This window comes from Erinaceus europaeus, chromosome 14 (genome assembly GCF_950295315.1).
Source record: "Erinaceus europaeus chromosome 14, mEriEur2.1, whole genome shotgun sequence".
Classification (NCBI taxonomy): Eukaryota; Metazoa; Chordata; class Mammalia; order Eulipotyphla; family Erinaceidae; genus Erinaceus; species Erinaceus europaeus.
The window spans coordinates 20,646,530-20,673,156 of NC_080175.1; the positions used below are offsets into that span (position 1 = coordinate 20,646,530).

General features: G+C 37.8%; 1 protein-coding gene across 1 annotated transcript; it reads left to right on the top strand.

Annotated features, from left to right (window-relative positions):
• Window positions 1–1,423: 1,423 nt before the first annotated feature.
• LOC103120526 (eukaryotic translation initiation factor 1-like) lies at window positions 1,424–2,037 on the top strand. Its single transcript, XM_060172261.1, has one exon. The coding sequence runs from the start codon at window positions 1,424–1,426 to the stop codon at window positions 1,862–1,864; it is 441 nt and encodes a 146-aa protein (XP_060028244.1). The 3' UTR covers window positions 1,865–2,037.
• The last annotated feature ends 24,590 nt before the right edge of the window (window positions 2,038–26,627 follow it).

Here is a 26,627-nt window from a genome sequence, read left to right on the forward strand (position 1 = left end):
CAAGGAGACTGGGGATATTCCTCCACTTGTGCTGACAGCTCTATCTTAGCCGACTGGGCCTCAGCGAATGACCTCTCCCTATTATACGATCCCAAACAGCCAGGCTCTTTTCACAGTGCTAGATGGAACAAAAACTCATCACCCAACCTGTGCTGGATTAGCACAGTCAACGGCCAAGCCTTTCCCGCTACGAGACACATTCTCAAGATCTTCCCACACAGTCATCACTGCCCAGCTATCATCCACATTGGTCTCCAGCTCCCACTGATTCTATGCTCGGAGAAACTAAGATGGAACTTTCGCAAAGCAAACTGGCATCTGTTCAGTGATCTTACCAACAAATCTATTCCTGCAATTCCAATTAACTCTATCCCCTCTGAAGATTCCTACAGGCGCTTCCGCCAAGCCATCTTCAAAGCAGCTTCCCAAGCCATTCCTTATGGGAGACATGCTAACTATATGCCTTGTCTTGATGCTGAATGCGAGCAACTACTAAAGCATTATGATGAGTCGGGCGACCCAGATGTGGCTGACCATCTCATTGCCTCCATGGATGCAGCACGCCAAGCCCGCTGGCAACAACTCACGGAAAGTCTGAACTTCACCCACTCAAGTAGGAAGGCCTGGAAGCTTCTTCCAGACTGGGTGCTAGTAGCCAACCCCCTCCCGTCTCCCATCCTCCCGTATCTCCAAACTCAGTGACCAGTCACCTAACTCAAGTTGGACGTGCTAAGATCGACCCAGTCTGGAAAAGAGAAATTTCCCATGAGTGGTCATCCCACTTCCGGTTATCTTGTCCATCTCCAAAACTCTCTCCCTTTACACTGTCTGAACTGGAAGACGCTTTGAAGAGGGTTAAACCAGGAACAGCTGCTGGCTATGATAACATCACCCCAGAACTCATTCTTAACCTGGGTCCCTCGGCAAAGAAGTGGCTCACTTCATTCCTGTCCCACATCTTGGAATCTGAGTCTATGCCCAAAGTTTGGCGTCGTGCGAAGATTATATTAGATTTTGATTAGATTTTGATTATATTAGATTTAGATTAGATTTTGGTTTTGAAACCAAAGAAAGATCCAACACTGGCCGCCAGCTATAGACCAATTTCTCTCCTCTCCGTGTGTTACCTGCTTCACTGAGGCCTAGAAAAAAATTTAAACAAAATAAAAGAGGAAAAAAACAGAAATTATGCATTAATTAGCACCAAGAAAGATGTGCTATAATGCATAAATGTCATATGAGAATGTGCCTACTAGAAGTAGCCAGGCCTGAAAACTTACTGCTGTGCAGTTCATGTATCCTGGAAACAGGTAGTCATCCAACTTTTTTTTTTATTATTAAGAATGTTATTGGCCCCAGTCACTGAGCAGCCACCTAGGACTCAGCAGCCTCCCCCTTGGCCTTGGTCCCCCTTGCTTCCCTGATGCTCTGTCCCATCCCCGTTTCCCGCCCCCCACCCTGCCCACCTGCCTTCCTGCCACAGCCTTCCTCAGGCCATTTCCACCAAAGAATCCTACAGTATGTCCGCGCTATCCAGAACCTCCACTCTTTCGACCCCTTTGCTTATGTAAGTAAGGGTGATGGCCTGCTTCCTGCTGGCACTGAGGATTGTATCCATGTAAAAATTCAACAGAGAAACGGCAGGATAACCCTTACTACTGTCCAAGAGACTGCTGATGATTACTATAAAATGAAACTAGTGAAGTCGTTTAAGAAAAAATTTGCCCGCAATGGTACTGTAATTGAGCATCCAGAATATGGAGAAGTAATTCAGCTACAGGGTGACCAGCGCAAGAATATATGCCAGTTCCTTGACGAGATTGGACTGGCTAAGGACGATCAGCTGAAGGTTCATGGGTTTTAAGTGCTTTTGGCTCACTGAAGCTTAAGTGAGGATTTCCTTGCAATGAGTAGAATTCCCTTTCTGTCCCTTGTTACAAATTTAAAAACCTCACAGCTTGTATAATGTAACCATTTGGGGTCTGCTTTTAACTTGGACTAATGTAACTCCTTCACGCAATAAACTGAAAAGAGCCATGCTGTCTAGTCTTGAAGTCCCTCATTTAAAAAGAGATGAAGCAGTAGGCGCCTGGCAGTGTCCAGCCTGAAACAAAGCACTAATAGTGATGTTTCAGCCAAGCCCAGAGTCCCAAGATCCCTACCAGCTATGTCTGGCCAGAAGCTTGCCAGCTCTCCCTAGGAGTTCCCTCCCCTGAGAGAAAGTTGTGACCTGAAACTTTGCTGAAGCTGAGAGGAGAGTATGGAGAAGGCAGATGGCTGTGCCACTAGAGGGGTGGGGGGAGCCTTTAGTAGTAAAAGATGCTCTGATGCTTATCACTTAATAGCAGCTGCCCAATGCCATGTGACAGTCGTAACAAACTGGTTCTCTCCCCCCTCATTCAGTTTTAATGTTATGTAATGTATTTAAATGCTTATTTAAATAAAACTTGTTTTCAGGGGGAAAATGTTATTGTTAAGGAAAATAAAAAGTAAGTGGGCTCTATAGGAAAAAAAAGGGCGTTGAAGAATAAAGTACAAGTCAAAAGAGCTTGATATGAAGACCTCCAGTCACAAAAGAGAGCAAATACATTTTTAGAATGTTCATCAGTGTGTATAGGTCAGGCAGATTCTGTTAGATTGTCTTTAGGATCTTGAATGCCAAGACTTTATCCCAAGACTCAGGTTAGTTTTGATTCCCATGAGAATGCATTGTGGGACGGGGGAGAAGAAGGATGTGATTTTGTAGGGGAAGGACAGCCTCTACAATCTAATTTAGAATCTAGAGAGAAATTAAGCGATTTATCAGGATTCCCTAATCTTTTCAGCAAAAATGTTCACATTTTGTAGTGCACGTTAACCTAAAGAGAAATGAATCTTAAATGGTTAAGATCAGTTTGATGTGACCAACTGGAGACTCAGCCAGATCCCATAGATATAATCAAAATCAGTTCCCTGACATTCATTTTTTTTTTTTCCTCCTCCAGGGTTATTGCTGGGCTCGGTGCCTGCACCATGAATCCACCGCTCCTGGAGGCCATTTTCTCCCCTTTTGTTGCCCTAGTTGTAGCTTTGTTGTGGTTATTATTATTGCCCTTGTTGATTCAATTCGTTGTTAGATAGGACAAGAGAGGAAGGGAAGACAGAGAAGGGGAGAGAAAGATAGACACCTGCAGACCTGCTTCACCGCCTGTGAAGCGACTCCCTTGCAGGTGGGGAGCCGGAGGCTCGAACCGGGATCCTTACACTGGTCCCTGCGCTTTGCGCCACATGCGCTTAACCCACTGCGCCACTGCCCGACCCCCCCTGACATTCATTTTAACAGAGTAAGAGTTGTTGAACAGGAGACTTCCTATGGATCCTTGCTTTTGCACTCTTCTCTCGTCTTCTCTAGGGACATGTTTTCATTGTTTCTCTTCAACTCTTCCCTTCCTCTAGTTTTTCCTGTGCCTCTTCAACCTACCTCAACCCCATTCAAAACAAAATTAATAAAAACACTCCTTCCCCTCAATGGATTTACTACCTTCTATCCTTGCTTATTTTTAAAGTTTTATTCTTATTGATTTCTTCATGGAGATAAAAATAGAGTAAAGAATGTCTGCTGAATTTAACACAATAATGCCATGCCAAGAACTCAAGAGAAATAGCAACAGGGTAATTATTTCCGTTATTTAAAACTCAACTGGACAAAGTCATAGAAAATGTGTTGCCAGTAATGTCACAGCTTTAGTCAAAGAGGAATAGAGAAAATGAGGGTAACAGATTTATTTTCTATACTCACTTCCATTTTTTCTCTAGACTGAATTGTGTAACCCCCTGCTAAAATCAGCTATATCTACCTTTTTCTCTGCTACCATTTCCCTTAGTCTAGAAGACAAAAATGACACCTCTTTCAGTTACCAAAACACAGCAACAACTCATAAGTAAAAGTTTTAGGATCCAGATTCTAATTCCAAATCCCTTTCTAATTTTATAGTAATTTTATGGAAATTCTGTGGGAGAGATTAGTATCATTTCAGCAGTTGCATCTATTCCTACATTACTACCTGCAATTTCTGTCATTTTATCCACGAATGAGTAATACATGTATCCCATATAAACACAACTATTTTCTGGTTGCAATGTATAATAACAATTACTCTAAGGCCTATTGATATATATTTAATATGCTTCTATGGAGGTCTCTTATGCAGGCCAGAACTCTTAAGTAAGCTTTGAATCCTTATCATAGGCACTAAGGTTTGCTCTCAGATTACAGTTGGAAAAGGTATGCTCTTAATTCCAGACGTTCCTTGTTGGAGGCTTCTAATAAGGAACCTCCTGGGAGTTTTTGCCTAGACCTCCTTATCAGCAGTCTAAATTGATGAAATTTTCACACACTCTCCACTCCTCCTTCACTCCCCTCTCTCTCCCTCAGGTTACTGGGTTCATTAAAATGGCAGGAAATAGGTGGTGGTAGTTAGCTTAATAGTTATGCAAACAGACTCTCATGCCTGAGGCTCTGAAATCCCAAATTCAGTCCTGCAGCACCACAAGCCAGATCTGAGCAATGCTATGTAAAAGAAAAAAACACCTTTTATGCAAGACTTTGTATCAGTAAGATGAAGTTCTCTGTTTCTTTTGCCTATTTTCTATGCTGTCTCAGTAAAGGAACAAAAGTCTTGTTGTTAACTTTCAGTAAAGGAACAAAAGCCTGATAATTAACTTTCTGTTTGTATTATTTTTCCCTCATCTAGCAGTTTAACACCTGCATTTCTGAACATACATGAAACTTTTCTAGAGAAGGCAGAGCCAAGATGGCAACTAGAAGGCAGCTGCTAGTGTGCGCTTCAATATACAAGGATGTAGAGGTCATACAGGCTCCTAAGCTAATTATGGGCCCCAGATCATATCAAATTGATGGGGTTTACAGTAACATTTATACCTCTTTCCCATATTAGGGAACTACTCTCTTCCTTGATCCAGCTTCCTGGTCCTTCTGCCAGCCATGACATCATCTCCCCAGACAGCAATTAGGATTCACCTGCATATCAGATTTCAGGCTCAGGCTAAACAAACAAACAAACAAAAAACACTAGTATAACTACAGGCCCTTTGAAATATAACTAAACTATACCTACTAGCTATCTACAAAATGGAGGACCCCCCCAACACTTCACCTGCACTATTCCAGCCTTTAGGTTCATAATTGTCCAACAGTTTGTTTGGCTTTGTATACTAACTCTCTTTTCAGCCACCAGGTTTCAGATGCTAACAGGATGCTACCAAACTTCCTGGACAGACAACCTCACCAATGTGCCTTGGAGCTCTGCTTCCCCAGAGTCCTTCCCCATTAAGGAAAGAGAGAGACAGGCTGGGAGTATGGATTGACCTGTCAATGCCCATTTTCTGTGGGGAAGCAATTACAGAAGACAGACCTTCAACCTTCTGCATCCCACAATGATCTTGGGTCCATACTCCCAGAGGGTTAAAGAGTAAGAAAGCTATCAGGAGAGCAGTTGGTATATGGAGGTCTGGTGGTGGGAATTGTGCAAAGCTGTACCCCTCTTATACTACGGTTTTGTCAATGTTTCCTTTTTATAAATAAAAAATTTAAAATAAAACTTTTCTAATATTGGAGTCAGGCAGCAGCGCAGCAGTTTAAGCATATGTGGCACAAAGCACGAGGACCTGCATAAGGATCCCAGTTCGAGTCCCTGGCTTCCCACCTAGGGTGGAAGTTTGTTTTACCACAGGGTATGGCACACGTAAGTGCTGAAATGCATGATAGATACTAAGCTTCCATTTTGAGTGTGATCATTCTCTCTATCTTGAACATGAAAATGTTGTAGTCCAATAAGTCTGCCAGTCAAGTGTCTCTTAAAATCCTTTCTTTTTCCTACTCACTTCCCATTAAAGATGCACCTGTGTACTACATGTCAGCAAGGAAGCGTCTTGGGAGCTAAATAATTTGATGTGAGAGACATCTAACACAATTTTATTTTCTCAGACACAATAATATAACAACTACATCTACTTTAGAACCCAGTTCACTATTTGAGGAAAGGTAAGCTCTATATTTTACTCCTGAGCACCTCTACCAGAAAAAATCTTGAAAGCTTTAAGGAAAATATTCTCAAGATTCATGGGCTGAAAACAAATTATAAAAAATAAAACGTGGGAGTCGGGCTGTAGCACAGCGGGTTAAGCGCACGTGGCACAAAGAGCAAGTATCCAGGTTTGAGCCCTGGCTCCCCACCTGCAGGGGAGTCACTTCACAGGTGGTGAAGCAAGTCTGCAGTTGTCTTTCTCTCCCCCTCTCTGTCTTCCCCTCCTCTCTCCATTTCTCTGTGTCCTATCCAACATTGACGACATCAATAACAACAACAATAATAACTACAACAATAAAAAACAACAATGGTAACAAAAGGGAAAATAAATAAATAAATATTTTAAAAACTTGTCTAATACAAGATATGGAAAACATGCGTCAAACATTAAGACAAGAAAAGGTGAAGTAATTTTCTGCAACAATGTTTAAAATAAATGTATTTGTAATTTCTCTCCAGTTTTTCAGCTAAATAATCCACCATATTCTTTATATATATATTTTTTACTCGTTTTTACTTATTTATTGTTGGATAGAGGTAGAGATAAATTGAGAGAGGACAAGGGCTAGAGAAAGGAAAGAGACAGAGACACCTGCAGCCCGGCTTCACCATTTGTGAAGCTTTCCCCCTTCAGGTGGGCACCAGGGGCTTGAAACTTGGTCCTTGTGCACTGTAATGCATGCTCTTAACCAGTTGTGCCACCACCTGGCCCCATAATCCACCATATTCTGATAAACCATTGGTAGCATGCATAGCTTTCATAGTCTATGGTGCTGTGTGGTATAATAAAAGCTATGTACATCTTAACTGCTAAATGTTATTGCTATGTCACTTTATATGGCAAGAGAACTTTGCAGATGTGATGATTTAAGGGACACGAGATGAAGAAATCAACCTTGTTTATTTCATCCAATGTAATCATAAGAGTTTTGTTTCTATTTGCTTATTTATTCACCAGAGCACAGTTTAGCTCTGACTTATGGTGGTGCAGGGGATCAGATATGGAATTTTGAGTTTTAGGTATGAGAGTAATTTTGCATAATTATTGTTGTAAATGACGTCCAATTAAAATTACTTGTCAAGGCAAAAGATAAGGAGTTGAAGCAAGGTGTTTATTCTTTTGCAAACAGGCATGTAGCTAACAGTGGCAGTTAGGCAGAAGCACGTCCCCCTCAGCCTTCTCCCTTCTTTTTTACCTGATACAAAATTGTCTCTTCCACCCCTGAGCTAGACTTCAGAGTTCACAATCTCCCCGTTGTCTAAATAAGGAAGAGAGTCTGAGGGTCACTACTAGAAAATTAGTAAGCACTGCAAGTAACTATTATCTGACCTAAAGAATACAGAACTACCGACCACTGGTGGCTATAGATAACTATTAATTTATTTAAATATTTAAATAACTATTTATTTAAAAAATTAATAAATGATTATTCTATTCATGTCCCTTTGAAAAGAAAACCTAACCATTTCTTGCACTGTCACAAGGGTTCTCAAACATGGAAGAAGGCAGTAGAAAATAAAATTAAACTGAACAAACAAAAAATGACTTCACCCACAAAATATGACTTTGAAGAGGATGAAGAAGTAATGCATTATGAAATGTAAAGGGTCTGCAGGAGGACCCCAGCAATGATGAACTTACTTAAGCACACATATCACCGTGTACAAGGATTGAGGTTTGAGCCACTGCTCTGCACCTGCAGGGAGGCTGCTTCAGGAGCAGTAAAGCAGATCAATGGGTGACTATCTTTCTTTCTCACTCTCTATCTCCCCTTCCTTCTCAACTTCTGTCTATTCTATCAGATAAAAAGGGAGGGAAAAGGTAGAGGTGGAAAAAAACCCACCAAGAATGGTGGTTTGTAGTGCCAACATGGAGCCCCAATGATAACCCTGGTGGAAAAAAATAATAATAATTAATTTATTAATTTAATTAAAAATAAAATAAAGGGTCTTCAGGAGCTGGAAATGTTAAGGCAATGGATTATTTTATTCCCTAGAAACTTTAGAAAGCATGAAGTCTCACAAGTATCTTGAGTTTAACCCATTGAAATTTATATTGAAAGTTTTTTCCCTGCATAGCTATAAGACAATAAAACTTAAGTCATTGAGATCATGGGAATGTTTTGCAACAATAGCGAATCAACGCAGGCTTTTCACATTACACATTAATGTTCACAACAACTTTGTGAAGTTGTAATTCTTACTACTAACTATATTTTGAGAAATTCTGTGACAGAATGGATTAAAAAGCAAGATCCATCTATTTTATGTCTCCAGGAAGCATAGATTCAAAGGAAAATCAAACAGGAACTCAAAATGGCAGGGCAGAACAAGTTGTTCCAAGCCAACAATCTTGGGGAAAGGGCCATAGCTGGCATCCTGCTACCAGATAAAACAGATTTTCATGCAAAGAAGGAGACAGAGATGGATATTGGTCACAGGGTCAATCCAACAGAACCATAATACATATGCTCCCAATATGAGAGCACCCACATACATCAAACAAGTATTAACTGACCTCAAGAAGACATAAATAGCAATAGAATAATAGTAGAAGACCTTAACACATCACTCACAGCAAGAGATAGATCATCAAGACAAAAAAAAAAAAAAATCAACAAGCACATAGAGGCCTGAACTAAAACCATGGATGAGATGAATCTAACATATAATATTCAGAACCTTTCACTGAGAAAAAAAAAAAAAAAATATATATATATATATATATATATATATATATATATATATATATATATCCAAGTTTACCAAGAACATGCTCAAGGATTGACCATGTGTTGGGACATAAAGCCTTAATAAATATATCAACATTGAGATCATAGCTTTTTTTTTTTTCTGACCATGAGGCTGTGAGGTTAGAAATCAGACACAAAGGAGGGGCAGTAACCTAGTGGGTTAAGCCCACATGGCACAAAGTGCAAGGACAGGCCTAAAGATCTCCATTCGAGTCCCCAGGGCCCCACCTGCAGGGGAGTCACTTTACCGGCAGTTTTTCTGGTGTTTATCTTTTGCTCCTCCTCTTTGTCTTCCCATCTTCTCTCTCTCTCTCTCTCCCTCTTTTAATTTTTAATCTTTGTTTATTGGATAGAGACAGCCAGAAATCAAGAGGGAAGGGAGTGATAGAGAGGAAGAGAGACAGACACCTGCCTCCCTGCTTCACCACTCTTAAAGCTTTCCCCGTGCAGGTGGGGACCAGGAGCTAGAACCCTGGTCCTTGAGCATTGTAATACATGCACACAAACAGATGCATCATCACCCAGCCCCTACCATCCTCTTTGGATCTCTCTCTGTCCTATCCAACAACAAGGACAGCAATAATAACAACAACAACAATAACAACAATGATAAGGGCAACAAAAGGCAAAAAATAGCCTCCAGAAGCAGTGGATTCATAATGCAGGCACCAACCCTTAAGGCAAAAAAAAAAGTCAGACACAAAAAGAAAAATAAAAGAAATACCCTCAAAACATGGAGACTAAACAGTATGCTTCTGGATCACCAAAGAAATCAAGAAAGCTTATAAACTACTTGGAGGGAGAACAATGAGAATAAAAAAGACCAGCTGCTAGACCTTGTCAGATGCAGCAAAAGCAGTCCTAAGAGGAATATTTATAGAAATATGAGCCAACATTAACAAAGAATGACATTTTCAAATTTTGTTTTATTTTATTTTTGTCTCAAAGGTTATGACTGGGGCTTGTTGCTGGCACTATGAATTCACTGCTCCTGGAGGCCATTTTCTTTTTCATTTTATTGGATAGGACAGAGAGAAATTGAGAGGAGGGGGAGAGAGAGAGAGAGGAGAGAGGAGAGAGAGAGAGAGAGAGAGGAGAGGGGAGAGAGAGAGAGAGAGGATAGATGCCTTCAGACCTGCTTCATTGCATGTGAAGCATCTGCCCTGCAGGTAGGGGGTGGGGGGATTACAACCCAGATTCTTGTGCAGGTCCTTGAGTTTAGTAGTGTGTGTGCTTAACCAGGTGCACCACTCCCCAGACCCCTCAAGTTAATTATCTAACATCACTACAGAACCAACTAAAAAAGGAGCAGCAAAGTGACCCAAAAGCCAACAAGAGAAGGAGAATAGTCAAAACTAGAGCAGAAATTAATAAAATAGAAACCAGAAAGATAATTCAAAAGATGAATCAAACAAAGAGTTGGTTCATCCAAAGAATAAATAAAACTGATAAAAACACTGGCTAGAGTTACAAAAAAAAGAAGGAAAGGAAGGAAGGAAAGAAGGAAGGAAGGAAGGAAGGAAGGAAGGAAGGAAGGAAGGAAGGAAGGAAGGAAGGAAGGAAAGGAGGAAGGGAAGAAGGGAGGAAGAGAAAGCCTTGACAAAAGCGATCAGGAATGAGAGAAGTAGCATTACAACTAAGGATGGAAAATGCAGTCATACAACACTATTATGACGATCTCTATGCAAATAAACTAGACAGCCTAGATGAAATTAATAAATTCCTAAAATTGTAACACCTGCCAAGCTTAACTCAAGAGGAAATTAATAGCTTAAACAAGCTAATTACTTATATAGAAACTGAATCAAAAATCACCCCAAGAATAAAATTCCAGATCCAGACGGTTTTACCAATGAATTCTATCTGTAAGACTTTCAAAGAAGACTGAATCAATTCTCAAATGATTCCATAAAATCAAAGAAGAGGAACACATTCTATGAAACTAACTTAGCATTAATATTTGTAAGAATAGCATACATCAACAAAACTGAAAACTATAGGTGTTGGCAAAGTTGTAGAAAAAAAAGGACTAGAAACTAATGTAGCCCCTTTGGAAGACAGTATGGATGTTTAAATATGACCTTAAACAAATTTAATGAAGTATTTCTTGACCCAGCAGCAATACCATTCTTAGGTATTTACTCAATGGGCAAATGAACACTTATCCAAAGGCATATACGTACCCCCATATTTATAGCTGCATTATTCACCATAGTGAAAGACTAAAAGCAGCCTATATGTCCATTAACATATGAGTGGCTAAAGAATTTATGGGATATATACACCATAAAATATTACTCTGAAATTTAAAAAAAGATTCTATTGTGTCCTTTGGGACAAAATGGATGGAACGGGAGGTGAATATGCTTAGTAAAATAAGTAAAGAGATGAAAGACCAGATGGTTTTACTCATATGAAGAATCTAGAAAACTGATACACATAATCTGCAAAACAAAAACAAAAAAGTAGAAAGCAAACTGTTTCTACGACCAGTGAAAACTATGGTGGTTTTCTTGGGAGGCGGCAGGGTGGGGACACAGAACTTTGGAGGTGGGAGTGGTGTGGAACTCTACCCAATAATCCTACAATCTTGTAACCAATTATAATCACAAATAAAAAATAATTGAATTAAAAAATGCTTCCTATTTCTAATTTGTACATTCTTTTAACCTGTGTTCAAAAAGGAGAAATAATTTGTACAATGCTACACATCAAGAGACAAACTTGTACTCAAAGTATATATAGCATCAAAGCCATATCCTTTTTAGGTATTTTGGAAACCTTGGTCTCTAGAAAATTCTAATGATCTTTATTATAAAATATTCACAGTTTTTTATGCCACAGTCCTCTACACATGCCTGTCAAAATAACTGCATGCATAAATACAATGTTTTAATGATTACCCCAAGAAGCAATTACTACATGTCTATCCTGCGATCAATTTTAATGCACAGAAAATCTCTCATGCAAATTCTCTTAGATTTTATTACTCTGGGATGAAGAAATTAACTCTCTGTCAAACAGTATCATGATCATTTTGCAGGATTCTCTGTTCCTTTGCTTTTTTTACTAGCTCCATCTCAACTACCTTGAGGCCAGGGCATTTAAATACCTTTCTGTGAATGCATGTATAAAAGAAATTTATTGTTTTTCAATAAACTGGAAAGGAAAACAGAAGAGCCAAGAAATGTTTACCACCTCCACTGACACATGCAAGAGAGTGATGTCTCCTGCCCCTGATTTGTTCCCTAAGCCAAGCATAAATAAATACACCAATATTTCATAATTTCAGTCAGCATAAAAGTAGAAATCTGGTACACATGGAATTAGAACTCCAAATATGACGAGCATTGTTCAACAAAGGAGTTAATAAACCCTTCAGTTGTCCCTCAAGAATGAAATGCTTGAAATTCCACTTTTTTTCAAGGATTTACTTTACTCTTTAAATCATAATGTGATAAGAAGGATTTGTGAGCAAGAGAGATAAATAAAGAAGTCAAAGCATCAGTCTTGTACACGGGGTGCTGGGGATCAAACCAAAAGCCTCAGATATGCAAATACTATGAACAATACCAATGGAGTTACTTCCCTGGTTGATTACTTGTTCATCTCATTTAGCAATACCCGTGCTATTAGATCCTGCCTTAAGATCTTTACCAAGTTTTACCTCAGAAAAAAAATTCTTTATTTTTACTACTTGGCTTTTTGCTTTTCCCTGAAAAAAAAAATATCTTTGTAGGATACATTTGTGTTCACAGACAACCAGCATCATTGATACCCCTGATGCCAGTGCAGACTGAGTGAAGAGGAAAATCTACTTGACATCTCTAGAAGCTGTGAAGAAATGGAGTAGAGTTGGTCCAGTTACTTCGGGCCATTGAAGATACTGATGGTGGTATAGTAATGAGGAGCATAATAACATTAATATAATAATGAAATAACCTTTTATTGCAGTTCTCCTGTGCAGAACATTAATTCATTTTCTTAGTTAATCATCACATAAATGCCAGTAGGCATGCATTAATATTCATATTTTTAGATGATATAATTGAGCTTATATTTCTGGAGATCACATGCATGCATATCTGAGTTGGATTCAAAACTAAATGCTCTTTTTACTGCAGTAGAGACAGGATTAGAATGTGTGACTGTGTTTCAGGGTTAGTAACTCTGAGTCATATTTCTGATCTGCTCCCATCTTATAACCATTGTTACAGTGGACAAGATTGGGCTTTAGGGAAATTGCATGGAGATGCACGGTCAAAATTTATAATAGACCAAGAAAAACTAGGCAGAGATTTTAAAAATTGTGATTGATTTGGTGCCAATGATACAGAAATTACCCTAAAACAGTAAGAAGCATGGTTGGAGCAGAAAAATAACTGGTTAATTCAGAATTAATTCCCCAACTAATCTGCAGTACAGTCATGTCTAATTATAGCAAAAGCTGATCCCTGGGGTTTAAGAGGACACTCTAGAGTGGATAAAAGACTAGCCTACCTTCCTATGAACAGTCCTAGAATACTTCATGAGCAGTGAAGCATATCTCCAAGTGTCTATCTTTACTCTCCCTCTGTATCACCTTTTGCCTCTCAATTTCTATCAATAAAGGAGAAAGAGAAAGGAAGGAAGGAAGGAAGGAAGGAAGGAAGGAAGGAAGGAAGGAAGGAAGGAAGGAAGGAAGGAGTGAATTTGTAGTGCCAGCACTGAGCCCCAGCAATAACCATGATGGCAATAAAAATAAATAAATAAATAAGTAAATAAAACCCAGAAACTCCATGAAACACATAACAGATTATTAGATTTCATGTTTTTGTTTGTTTATTTGTTCTGTTTTTGCCTCTAGGGTTATCCTGGGGCTTGATGCCTGCACCACGAATCCACTGCTCCTGGTGGCCATACTTTCCATTTTTGTTGTTGTTGTTGGAGGAGAGGACAGAGAAATTGAGAGAAGAGGGGAAAAAGAAAGACACTTGAAGACCTGTTTCACCACTTGCAAAGTGACCCCCCTGCAGGTGGGGAGCCAGGGACTCCAATTAGGATTCTGGCGCTGGTCCTTGGGCTTCTTATTATGTTTTCATGGTGTGCACTACCACCCTGCCACCACATCACAGATTACTGAATGAATTCGAACATTGCATATAGGGGTGTTAGTGAAACCTGAAGGATTTTATTAAGAACCCCAAAAGAACAAAATTAAACAAAGCAGTGAATCCTCAAATCATTATTGAAAGGAAAAGACATATTTGCTTCAACATTACCTGCCTGACAAAAATTATCATCTTTACAGGAAGCATCAAGATTTTTTCCACTGTTTAAATTCATAAATTTAGTACGCAATCAATAAATGATGATACATCATAAAATAAAAACAAATGGCATAAAATCTTAGGAAAAGGAAGAAACAGAAAAAGACTGAAATAGATTGGACTTTTCAGACTGGAACTTTAAAATAATTATAATTAATACATTCAAGAAAATAGAGGAAGTGAGAGATATTTTGAGAGAAGGCTTAAAACAGGAAAATGTTAAACCAAAAATTATAAAAATGAAAAATTAACTTCCTAAAATTAAGACTTAGTATATGAGATCAGAAACAGCAGAAAGTCTGTTGAAATTTTCCAAATTGAAGGCAACACCAAATATTGTAAAAGGAACAAAAAATAATTTTAAAATATTAAGCATTAAAAGAATATATAAAGCAAATCAGAATTTCACTTGAAGAAAAAATGAAGAAATATTTTCTACATTACATAATTTGAGAAATTATAATAATTCTGATGAAGGAAATTACACTGAAAGCTACATCTAGAAAATGCTACGCAAAGTTGAAAACCTATGCAATAATAATAAGTGCAGAGCATCCAAAGGTTATGAAAAAGATTGACTACCTTCAAAAAACCTTCAATAAATGTGTGGCTATTTTAATAATGTGAAAGCTGAAGGTGAAAGTCGATTAAATAATATATCTAAAGTAGTAAAATATAAGTGATTATACTGTTGGAATTCTATTACGGAGATAACAAGTTACATAATTGATAACAATGTACAGACATTCAAATAAATTAATCTGCTATCTACATACTTCTCTATGGAGTATCCTGAATTTGACAAATAATTGTCTCAGATATAAGTATGAATATACAATAAAGAATGAGGATGGGGGCCAGATGGTGGTGCACCTGGTTGAGTGCACACATTACAATGCACAAGGACCCAGGTTTAAGGCCCCAGTCCCCATCTGCAGGGGGAAAGCTTCACAAACAGTGGAGCAGGGCTGCAGGTCTCTCTCTGTGTCTCTCCCATATCTTGATTTCTGGCTGTCTCTATAAAATAAATAAAATAATTAAAATAAAAAAGAATGAGGACGTAGGAAAGAGACAGTTTTCTTGTGTTGACAGAAAATTCACTCACTGAAGGCGTACTCTCAGTGTCAGCACTTGCAGAGTAAAAGAAGCAGGGACGGGAAGAGGGATTTAACTAGTATGCACTAAATATAATAGTTCTTGTTGTTCTCCAGATCCATAAGCCCACTGTCTTCCAGTCAATCATTAGTGGAGGTCTGTCAATAGACTAGAGAGTGAGAGTAGACAAGATGGCTCCCTCAACTAATTGCAAATGCTGTTAAGGAAAACCATTTTTTAATACTCTTGGATTTAATACTCTTGCATTAGCAGTGGTTGAATGAATGAATATTTAAACCCTGATAAAGTTGAATCAGGATGGTGCAGTATCATGTGTATTATAGTATGTCTCATTTTCATTCAGATATAATTGTATTTTAGCTATTCTGGCAGAAGCTTCATAAGATCTAGTAGGCTAGCTTTGTTTGGTTTCTGAATAAATTGTGTAAGGAGAATATTTATTTATTTATTTATTTATTTAAGAAAGGATTAATCAACAAAACCATAGGTACAACTCCACACAGTTCCCACCACCCAATCTCCATATCCCACCCCCTCCCCTGATAGCTTTCCCATTCTCTATCCCTCTGGGAGCATGGACCCAGGGTCATTGTGGGTTGCAGAAGGTAGAAGGTTTGGCTTCTGTAATTGCTTCCCCGCTGAACATGGGCATTGACTGGTCGGTCCATACTCTCAGTCTGCCTCTCTCTTTCCCTAGTAGGGTGTGTCTCTGGGGAAGCTGAGCTCCAGAACACATTGGTGGGGTCTTCAATCCAGGGAAGCCTGGCCAGCATCCTGATGGCATCTGGAACCTGGTGACTGAAAAGAGAGTTAACATATGAAGCCAAACAAATTGTTGAGCAAAAAGAGAATATTTATTGTATCAGTTAGAACTCGTATTGCTGTAATGTGTTCCAGGGTCCAAATTAATACCTACTTTCTTTGTTTCTATCACTGATTGTAAATTTCCCTCATTATAGAGATAGGATTCATAGGGGTATGGCCTGGTGGGATGATAGACCCTAATTCCTCCTTGAGTTCCCAGGTATTTTTCTATATCATGTTGCTGTGTTTATTCATTTACCGTCAAAGACGGATAAGAAATTCCCACGTAGATCACTGAGACGTGAAACATATGCTTGCATAACCAAATTTATAACAGAACTCTCAGATCTTCTCAAGAAGCATGGTTCATGATAAATAAAATGATAAGTTCTTTCCTCGACTGATGGTTTTAGTAGCTCAAGTCATTTGGAAGACAGTGGCAGGACCAGGTGGCAGTGTACCAGGTTGAGAGTACATGTTACAAGACATGAGGACTGGGTTTTGAACCCTTGGTCCTCACCTGCAGAGGAAAAGTTTTGCAAGTGTTCAAGTAGTGCCATATGTATCTCTCTATCTTCCTCTCTCTCTCACCCTTCCCTCTTGACTACTGATTGTCTCTATCCAATAAATAAAAAGATAATTAAAAAAAGCTAAAAGGAAGACAGTGGCTATATGTAGTATAATAGTACTACTTCTGTTTAGAAATAAAGATGTCTAAATTTACAGAGACTGGAATTATTTTTGATTAGTAGATACACAACCTGAAATCATGGCAGGGAACTACGGATTCAGATATTCTCCAGAAATTCATTTTTCAAATCTTAAGTCTGTCACCATGGTAAAGTGAGTACCAGTTCTAGTGTCCTTTCAAAAAGGATCATAATCCAGGTCACATCTTTTCCTTTTTATCTAACCATGAATATTAGAAAGAGCTATAGAATCAGCTGCAAAGATAGTATAATGTTTATGCAAAAAAGACTTCCATGCCTCATACTCTGAAGTCCAGATTCAATTCTTAACACCACCACAGTCAGAGCTGAGCAGTACTCTGGTCTCTCTCTCTCTCTGAGAGAGCAGTAAGCAGGGACTGTGGTACTTGGCAGTACTTGGAAAAATGCCAAATTCAGTTACCTTCTCTGACCTAATGTGCTGTGCATGAAGTACCTATAGACGTGAGATGTCAGCCTCCCCTTCAAGGCTTCATTTCATTCCCTATTGTCAGGTTCTAGTTTGGCTCCTGTGGCATGATCTGCTATTTACAGATGTGCATCGTGACTAAAGTGAAAAGAAAATCAATAAGCTGTCCATCTAACATCTCATGCTAATGATATTTGCCTTCTGGTTCACCCACCTCCTCATACTGCAGACTTCTGCTGCCTTGCTGCCAACTCCTATTACATCCTTGCTGTTTGTCTTGGAATATGGTAAGAAAAGTCAGGGATGCCACCAGGACTGTTTGTTTATCTCTGCTTCACTGAACATTCAAATTCTTTTTGGGTTTTGTTTCTAGCATATTACTGGAGATATCTAGACTAACATCAAGAGAGCAAGATTTGGAATCTAATAACCTATGGCTCCAGATTTCCAATGACTATAGGCAAAAATCTTTACACTTCTGGATACCGAGAACCTCATCTCTAAAAGAAAAAGCGAGAAAAAAAGGAGCTTAGTTAAATATCCTTTTAGTGAATAGTTTTAGGACTCTGCAATCAAAGCTATTCAGAGAGTTTAATTTTTCAAGGATTTTTCAAAAAGTAAAATTTGTCACATAATCATAAAACTTTCTTGGGGCAAGAAGCCCTGATTCATGGTTACTGCTTCTGCCACATGGCATCTCTTTGGTCAGATCTGGGTTAGGGAATCATAAATAGAGCTGAGTTTATATCATCAGCTAATTTTATGACCACAATTTAATTAAAAACATTTCTTTATTTTTCTTAATTTTCCCTTCTGTTGCCCTTTTTATTTTATTATTGTGGTTATTATTATTTGTCATTATTGATGTTGTTGTTAGAACAGAGAGAAATGAAGAGAGGAGGGGAAGACAGAGAGGGGGAGAGAAAGATAGACACCTGAGACCTGCTTAACCATCTGTGAAGTGACTTCTCTAGAGGTGGGGAGTCAGGGGATAGAACAGAGATCCTTACGCTTGTCCTTGCACTTTGCACCACATGCGCTTAACCACTGCGCTACCACCCGACTCCCAATTAAAAACATTTTATAAAGGTGACACAATACCAAAGATACGGTGACTCATGTTAGATATGAGTAACCTGACTTAAACTGCATCTTCTCTATACATTAGGAATAACACCTATAGTATAAGGCTTCCATAAAGTCTTCATGATTTAATATTTCTAAGTGATATAGCAGTGTCTAAGCATATCAGTTCTTCAGAATAGTTCATTGCTTTCCTGAGGTTTTGCATATAATAATAATTACAAAATCAGTAACTACGGGGGAAAAGATATTTTCATATGGGAAAAGATGAGAAAGATCTTTTCTTTATGCTCTATCACAAATAAGCCATGAAAATATTGGATTCTAAACTTCCAAGCCTTCTAAACATACAGGAAGACAAATGAACACAACGTTTAAGTCCAATACCATGTGGACAATATTATAACTATAGATAAATATTGATATAACTGACATTCTAACAACATTAAGTCTTCCAGTGCATGACTATAACATACAACTTCATTATTTAGTTATTTTAAAATTTGCCTGAGGTCAGAGGGTGATGAACTCAGCTGGGTGCCCATGTTGCCATGAGATAGGAGCCAGGTTCAAGTCTATCACCTCCCCCTGCAGGAGAGAGAACTTCATGAACAGTGAAACAGTTTGCAGCCATCTCTCTTTCTCTCTCCCTCTCTATCTCCCCTTTCCTCTCAATTTCTCCCTGTCTCATCACATTTAAAATAATAAATAAAACAAGATAAAAATATTTATAATTTTTTTTCAAAGCAATACTTCATAGATTTTGGCTCATAAATTGAAGTATTTGATTTTATATCATTATAGATACTACTATTTTGTTTTCTTTCAAGTACTTTGCTCACATATATAACATTCACCTTATATTACAAAATGTAAGCAAAGTTGCTCCTCTCACTTCTTAATTAATAATTTTTTATATTATTGATGTACATTCTTATAAATTAAGGAAGTTTGACACTTCCTCTCTACTCTATGTGCCTTTAATTTATTCTTGTTGTTTCACTTAACAAAGATCTCAAGTACACAAAGTAAGGCAATTGGTGATAATATATATATTTGTATATTCCCAATCTTAAGAATTATTTTATTTCTTTATCATTTTTTCCTTTTACTAGGAGGTTAATGGATTACAGTACAATAATTCCTTCCTTCATTTTTAAGAACAATTTTCACTAATGCCCTTTCAACAATTTAAGAAAGTTCTATTCTAATATCTGGTTGTTTATATACTGCAAGTATGCCAACTGTTATCAAATGCAATAGATGACACTTGTTTAACATATTTTCTTTTTTCATTCATCAATGTGGTGAATAGAATTCATTGTTTTTCAAATACTGAATCAATCTTGCATGTATGGTATAATTCCTACCTAATCACTATACATTATCTGTTTTAAATATTCCTGGATTTAATTGTCTAATATTATCTTAAAGCTGTTGTGCTGGTATATGTGCACATACTCAAGAGCAAAATGGATAAGTAATTAATATTCTTCACAGTGTCTCTGATTTTTTTTATCAAAATAAAGGTGGCTTCATAAAATTATTTTCTGTGAATTTTCTGCAATAGTTAGTATAGAATTTACACTATTTCCCCCTTATATGTTTGAGAGACTTCAACTATGGAACCATCTTTTCTTAAAAAAAAATTGAAAGTAAGTGTAACATTATGTCAATAATTTATTTTATATTAGGCTATTTGAATTTTGACTTCTTATTCAAATTTTAGAAATTTTTTTGTCTCATGAAAATTTTACATATACATTAAGTTGTAAATTTTATGGGTATAGTTTTCTTCATGACATTCATTTATTCTCCCACATAAATAATAGCATTAATGGAATATACTGCACATACTATGATATTCATCAATTTAATTATAATGTAGTATTAAATGATGTGTTTTTGGTATTCTTTTACTACATAACAGATATTTCAAAAAACGGATAATAACCCATTTTTTGACATTTTGTTGCTGAAGAGGAAACTCAGTCCCCCCGATATTTACCGTGGTTTTTTTTTCCTACCAATTTCAAATATATATATATATATTAGCTTTATTTATTGGATAGAGACAGACAGAATTCAAGAGGGATGGGTTGAAAAAGAGGTTGAGAAACACAGAGACACCTGCAGCACAGCATCTCCACTTGCAAAGCTTTCCCCCTGCAGGTGGGGACTGGGAGCTGGAACCTGGGTCTTTGCGCATTGTAACATGTACGCTCAACCGGGTGCGCCACCATCAGGCCCCCTCAGCAATTTTTCTATCTGTGCCTTTGCGTTTTTTATCCTGGACCATACAGAGGGAAATATGAAATATAGAGTATTTTATGACCAACATATTTCACGTATCATGTGGTTTTAAGGTTTATCTTGTGTTATACAATTCATTACACCACTTTTGTTTATCCATTTTCTCAGCTGATAGATACTTGACATATATGAATTTTTAAATATTATTAATAGTGGTTCTGTAGACATTAGTGTACAAATATTTATGTAAACATATTTCAATAATATTTGATAGGAGTGTAATTACTCAATCGTGTGGTAAAGTACATTTAACCTTTGAAGCATCATTTCATCTTTTTTTTTAAATGATTGCAACATCTGCCTCTTCGACTAGTAGTGATTTCAATTCCTCCACCTATTTGCTGACACTTTTATCAACTGTCATTTTATTACTTCCATCCTTAGTAGCTAATGACATTGAACACTTTTTCTTGATTATATCTTTCAAGATATAAATATTCTGAAAGTTGACAAAATTTATTGGGCTAATTGCTTTTTTGTTGAGCTATAATAAGTATACAAATACAAACTGAAGACATGCCTCTTAACAAATACATGATTTTCTAATATTTTCCCACTGTGTGTGATGTCTGTTTATATTCTTGTTGATATCCTATAAGGCATAGATTTTAATTTTGACTAAGCCAAGTGCATATATATTTTCATTGGTTGTTTATACTTTTTTATATGCATAAGAAGCAATCACCTAATCAATGTAATAAAAACATATAGATGTATGCCTATATTTTCTTCTAAAAGTTTCATAGTGATAAATACTGTTTTTTACTCTCTTTTCTCTTTTTCTCTTTATAACCTTATTTATGATTTAATTGATTATCATTGTATAGAGACAGAAAGAAATTGAGGGGGGGGAGGTAGAGAGGAAAAGATACAGAGAAACACCTGCAACCCTGCTTCACCAGTCTTGAAACTTTCCCCCTGCAGATGGGAGCCAGGGCCTTGAATCCAGGTCCTTGAGCACTCTAATATGTGTGCTGAACTTATTGTGTCACTTCCTGACCCCTATACTGTCTTGTTTAAAGGAAAAGGTCATGTTAGGAAAAGAAGTTACATAAGTTTTAAAATCGAAAAGTTTGAATTCTTTAACTTTGTTCTCTCTTGAGTATCATTTATGTTTGGGAGGTCTTTTCATTTCTGTAAGAACTGTAGGGTCCATTTATTAATTTCTGCAAACGTGTCGTCTATGGTATTGACACTGCATTGACTCTAAATATTTTTGTCTGTCTCAGGGTTACAATCTCACATCTCCTCAGAATATGCTTTAGTTCACCGAAGTCTCACTTCCTTTTCACTGTAGTCCACTGTGCCCCTTCAGTTTTCTTTACACTTACTCCCCAGGTAGTATTCTGGAAAATTTTATCCTTCTTTAATAACTTTGGAGAAGTTGTGAAGAATTTGTATTAATGCTATTAAGTCTTTGGGAGTATTTGTCAGTGAAGTAAGCACTACCTGGGAAATTATTGGCACTACATTATTATTTCTTCTATATATTAACATTTCTTTCCTACTACTTACTCTATGTTTAATTTGTTCTCCTCCTATATATGCAGGTGAGGGTTTCACAATATATTTTTCTAATTTTCTAATGTAATCGTTTTTCTATAAGCACTGATAATGAAATTTTTCCATAGAAGATTCAGCATGGATAAATAGGAAATAAAGCAGCTATAGAGGCTCTTGTTACTTTCTTGTCCTGAGAACATGTAGAAGGAAATGACCTAGGATCCTATTACAAGAACTGATGCTTCTCATTCCTTGGTGATAATAGATACAGTTGATGAGTGAACTGTCAGATTTAATTATGCAAATAGGAGGTTGTAACACCCTTTCACAAGCAAAAGTATCTTCATCAGCCACCAGTAAGCTCTTTCATTCAACCACTGTCAATGAACTTCATGGCGAATATATACTGCTCTCAGTAAATTCAAAATCTCTGACACCAACAATCTTTGTGAAAACTTAATTATATTCCTGCGAAAGGTTAATACATAAGTTTTTATATAACAGGAATGCCTCATTTCAAGCCTAACTTTTCAACTTACTTTTTTTTTTCCTGAAATTCAGTCCACTTGTTTACCTCCTTTGGGTCTCATGTCCTCTCCTTTGACAACAGAGCTGTAGTGAAATTAAATACAATCCCTGGTAAAGTAGCTGCCATAACATAAATATTAATTTATTTCTCTTCCTTACATCAACCCTGAAGATTCCCACAAAAGACATCTTAAAGTATACGAACACCTATGCAATGAATATTTGAAAAGTCAAAGGTAGAGATACTTAAGTAGCCAGCTTTTTAGATTGTGAAGAAATTTTCTTTGCAAAAGAAAAATCTTCTACAGGAAGTCAGGCGGTGGCGCAGCGGATTAAACACACGTGGCACTAAGCGCAAGGACCAGCGCAAGGATCCTGGTTGGAGCCCCTGGCTCCCTACCTGCAGGGGAGTCGCTTCACAAGCCGTGAAGCAGGTCTGCAGGTGTCTGTCTTTCTGTCCCCTTCTCTGTCTTCCCCTCCTTTCTCCATTTCTCTCTGTCCTATCCAACAACAACACATCAATAAACATAAAAATGTTAAACAAGGGCAACAAAAGGGAAAGTAAATAAATAAATATTAAAAAATTAAAAATAAAAACCTGCTACAGCACTGAAAAAGATGACAACGTAGTTCATCAGAACTGAAAGCTCTCCGTAATTGCCAAGATCTTGGACCCTGGACCTTACTAGAGTCTCTATTTGCTGAAAGATGCAATCAGATATCTAGGTGCTGTTTCAATGCTCATACCTTTTTTTCCTACTAGTTGTATATCATTTTGACATGTATCATTATCTGAGAATATATCTAGTCTGTGAACTGGGGAATTATAAACTAATTTACATTTTCACGAAATTACAAATACATCTTTCTTCAGCAGCACATGTCAGTTACTTGTAAGATGAATTCAGTCTCAAGTAAACATGAGAATGAGGGAATACTCCTGAAAAGCAATCACAGACAGACAAATAAGTGGGAGTAGTAATGTTTTCAGGTTCTTTCCTAATGAAATACATTATTGCATCCACTGACAGTCAGTATAGGAACTGTAGCTTCTAGGGAGTTGGGTGGTAGTGCAGAGGGTTAAGCGCAGGTGGCGCAAAGTGCAAGGAACTGTAGCTTCTTTCATTATATATTTAATTTTATTTGATAGGATAGAGAGAAATTGAAAAAAAAAAAGGGAAAGGTAATGAGAGGGAGACAGAATGAGATACACCTGCAGCACTGTTTCATTCCTTGTAAAACATTCCCCATGTGAGGACCAAGGGCTTGAGCCCTGATCCTTTTGCATGGTAATTGTGCTCAACAATCTGCACTGCCACTTGGTTCCAAAACTGTGATTTCTTGAAATACAAGAAGACCTGCATATTCTGACTTTACCTTCCAACCTCAACCACTTAGTAATTTGAGACTTTGTACAAGGTAGTTAATGTTAAAATTGATTTTTAACTATGTGTACCTTGCTCAAGAATAACTAAAATATTCTAGATTTTATACTAAGCATACGCTGTTTGTATCCTTGTATCCTGGTGTATGCTGGTGAAAAGGAAACTTAATTAAAAGTGAGAGTGTTTTGAGCATATCTAGGAGGAGATGAGAAATGGTTCTCATGTGCCAGCAACTCAACTATAAACCAGCAACCCTCACCCCAATAAAATTATTTGGAATAAGGGAAGAAAATTTTAAAAAATACTATTTTTTATTTAATTTAATTTTTTATATTACAGAATTACATGTCGACAGGGGTTTGAATCCATACCATTCCCACCACCAGAGTTCTGAATCTTTACTCTTCCCACTGCAATCCACCACAGTTTCACTAAAGTTTTAGACATGAGCCAACCATCTTCTCTACAACTATCTTTCCACATTAATACATAGTTGCTCCCTTCTTTTTCTGATTCAATCCTCTCTTCCCCCCTAAGCCACTCATGGCATCATAACTATCTCCATATTGCCCCTCCAAGCCACTCATAGCACCATAGCTACCTCTGTTATGCCCAAAAGTTCAAGTCCTGATCTCATGCAAAGAAGACCAGAACCACGTGCAATAATAGCAAAAGCCTTTATTATCAAGCTTAAGCTTGGGCCGCCAACACCCTTCCAAGCAAAGGGAGAGTCTACGACCTCGATCACTTCTTGTCCCACCTTTTTATAGTTATCACAGGGTGGGCACAGGTGGAAATATCCACAGGGAACAAGAACAATTGGCTTCGGGCCAACAGCTGCTCTCAACATTTGGGGCCCCCCTCCAACCCCACACCTCCACATATGCCTCTCCTTTTCCTTCTTTCTCTCTGGGTGCTGATGGAGCTGGAGTTCAGAGCCCTCTTATCTTCATCCTATCACTTCTCCCCCACTGAGGGTATGGATCAAGGTTGTTTATGGGGAACAGAAGGTAGGAGTTCTGGCTACTATAGCTGCTTTACTCTGCTGAGCATGGGCATTCACATGTCAATCCATACCCCCAGCCTGTTCTATCTTTCCCTAGTGGACCAGAGCTCTGGAGATGCAAGGGTTCAGGACATATTGGTGAGGTTTTCTGCCCAGAGAAGTCAGGGTGGAGTCATGGTAGCATCTGTAGCTTGGTGTCTGAAAGGTGGCATGACCTAAATTGAGACAAGATATTTAATGAACAGGAACCAAAAAGTAAATCAGAGCAGATGATACTGGGGATTTTAGGGTAGAAGAAAGCTAGGAGAACCATTTTAGGCATGTTCCCGGGGGCTTACAGCTATAGTAGTTTTGCTTGAGTTTGATAGCTAGCCAGAGGTTGGATGAGAATATTGTCTAAGAGAATGGTGTCAGAGTAGAGAAAAGGACTAGAAAGTTGGATTAGGGCAGGAAGTAGCTCCCATTATTATAAAAAAAAAATTGTGGCTAAAATTAATGATTTACCTCCATCTACCTGCTCCAGGGCAATTACTATTTACAAATAAAGAATCAGTTAACTACAGAAATAAAAAGAAAGAAAGAAAAAAGAAGAGAAAAGAAGAGCCTGGGGAGACAGCAAAATAATTATACAAATAGTTTTTATGCCTGCGGCTCTGAGGTCCTAGATTTAATCCCTAGTACCATCATAAACCAGACCTGAGCAGTGCTCACATCTCTCTCCCTCTCTCTCTGTCTCTCTCTATTTCTCTCTCTCTTTCTCTCTCTCTCTTTCTTTCTTTCTTTCTTTCTCTCTCTTTCTCTCTCTCTTTCTCTCTCTTTCTTTCTCTCTCTCTTTCTCTCTCTTTCTCTCTCTCTTTCTCTCTCTCTTTCTCTCTATTTCTCTCTCTTTCTCTCTCTCTCTCTTTCTCTCTCTTTCTCTCTCTCTCTCTCTCTCAAGCAGTGCTCATCTGTGTGTGTGTGTCTGTGTATCTTTATCTCTGTATTTCACTCAATAAAATAAAATAAATAAAATATCTTTAAAAGTAAAAGGAAGCACCATTATGATGCCATTAAAGAAATCATCTTTAGGAGGTAATTAGATCATGAGGGTAAAGCCTTCATAAATGAGATAATTGCAATTATAAAAGATTCCACAGAGAACTCCTTTAACCTTTTGCTATGTACTGACACATCAAGAAATTAGTTGGGTCTATGTGATCCAGAAAGTAGTCAGTTGCTTACCACACACCAAATCTTCAAGCACCTTGACCTTGGGTTGTCTGTCCTTCAGAACTGTGAGAAATTAATGTCTGCCATATATGTCTCACAACTATGGCTTTTTGTTATAGAATCTTAAATGAACTGAGAGATGAAGTAACAGTTGACTTGGGGTTTTATATCAATAAGAGTAGTTATGGCATGTAAATGTAAACACACACACACAATAACAACATGGGGTGGGGTTCTGAGAGATGGCTCACTTAGTAGAATGCTTACTTTGCTATATACAAGCAGCCAGGTTCAAGCTTCTGGTTACCACATGGGAACACCACTAAAAGGGAAAGTTTCACAAGTAGTAAAGCAGTGCTGTGGTATCTCACCTCTTCACTCTTTCTCCTTCCTTC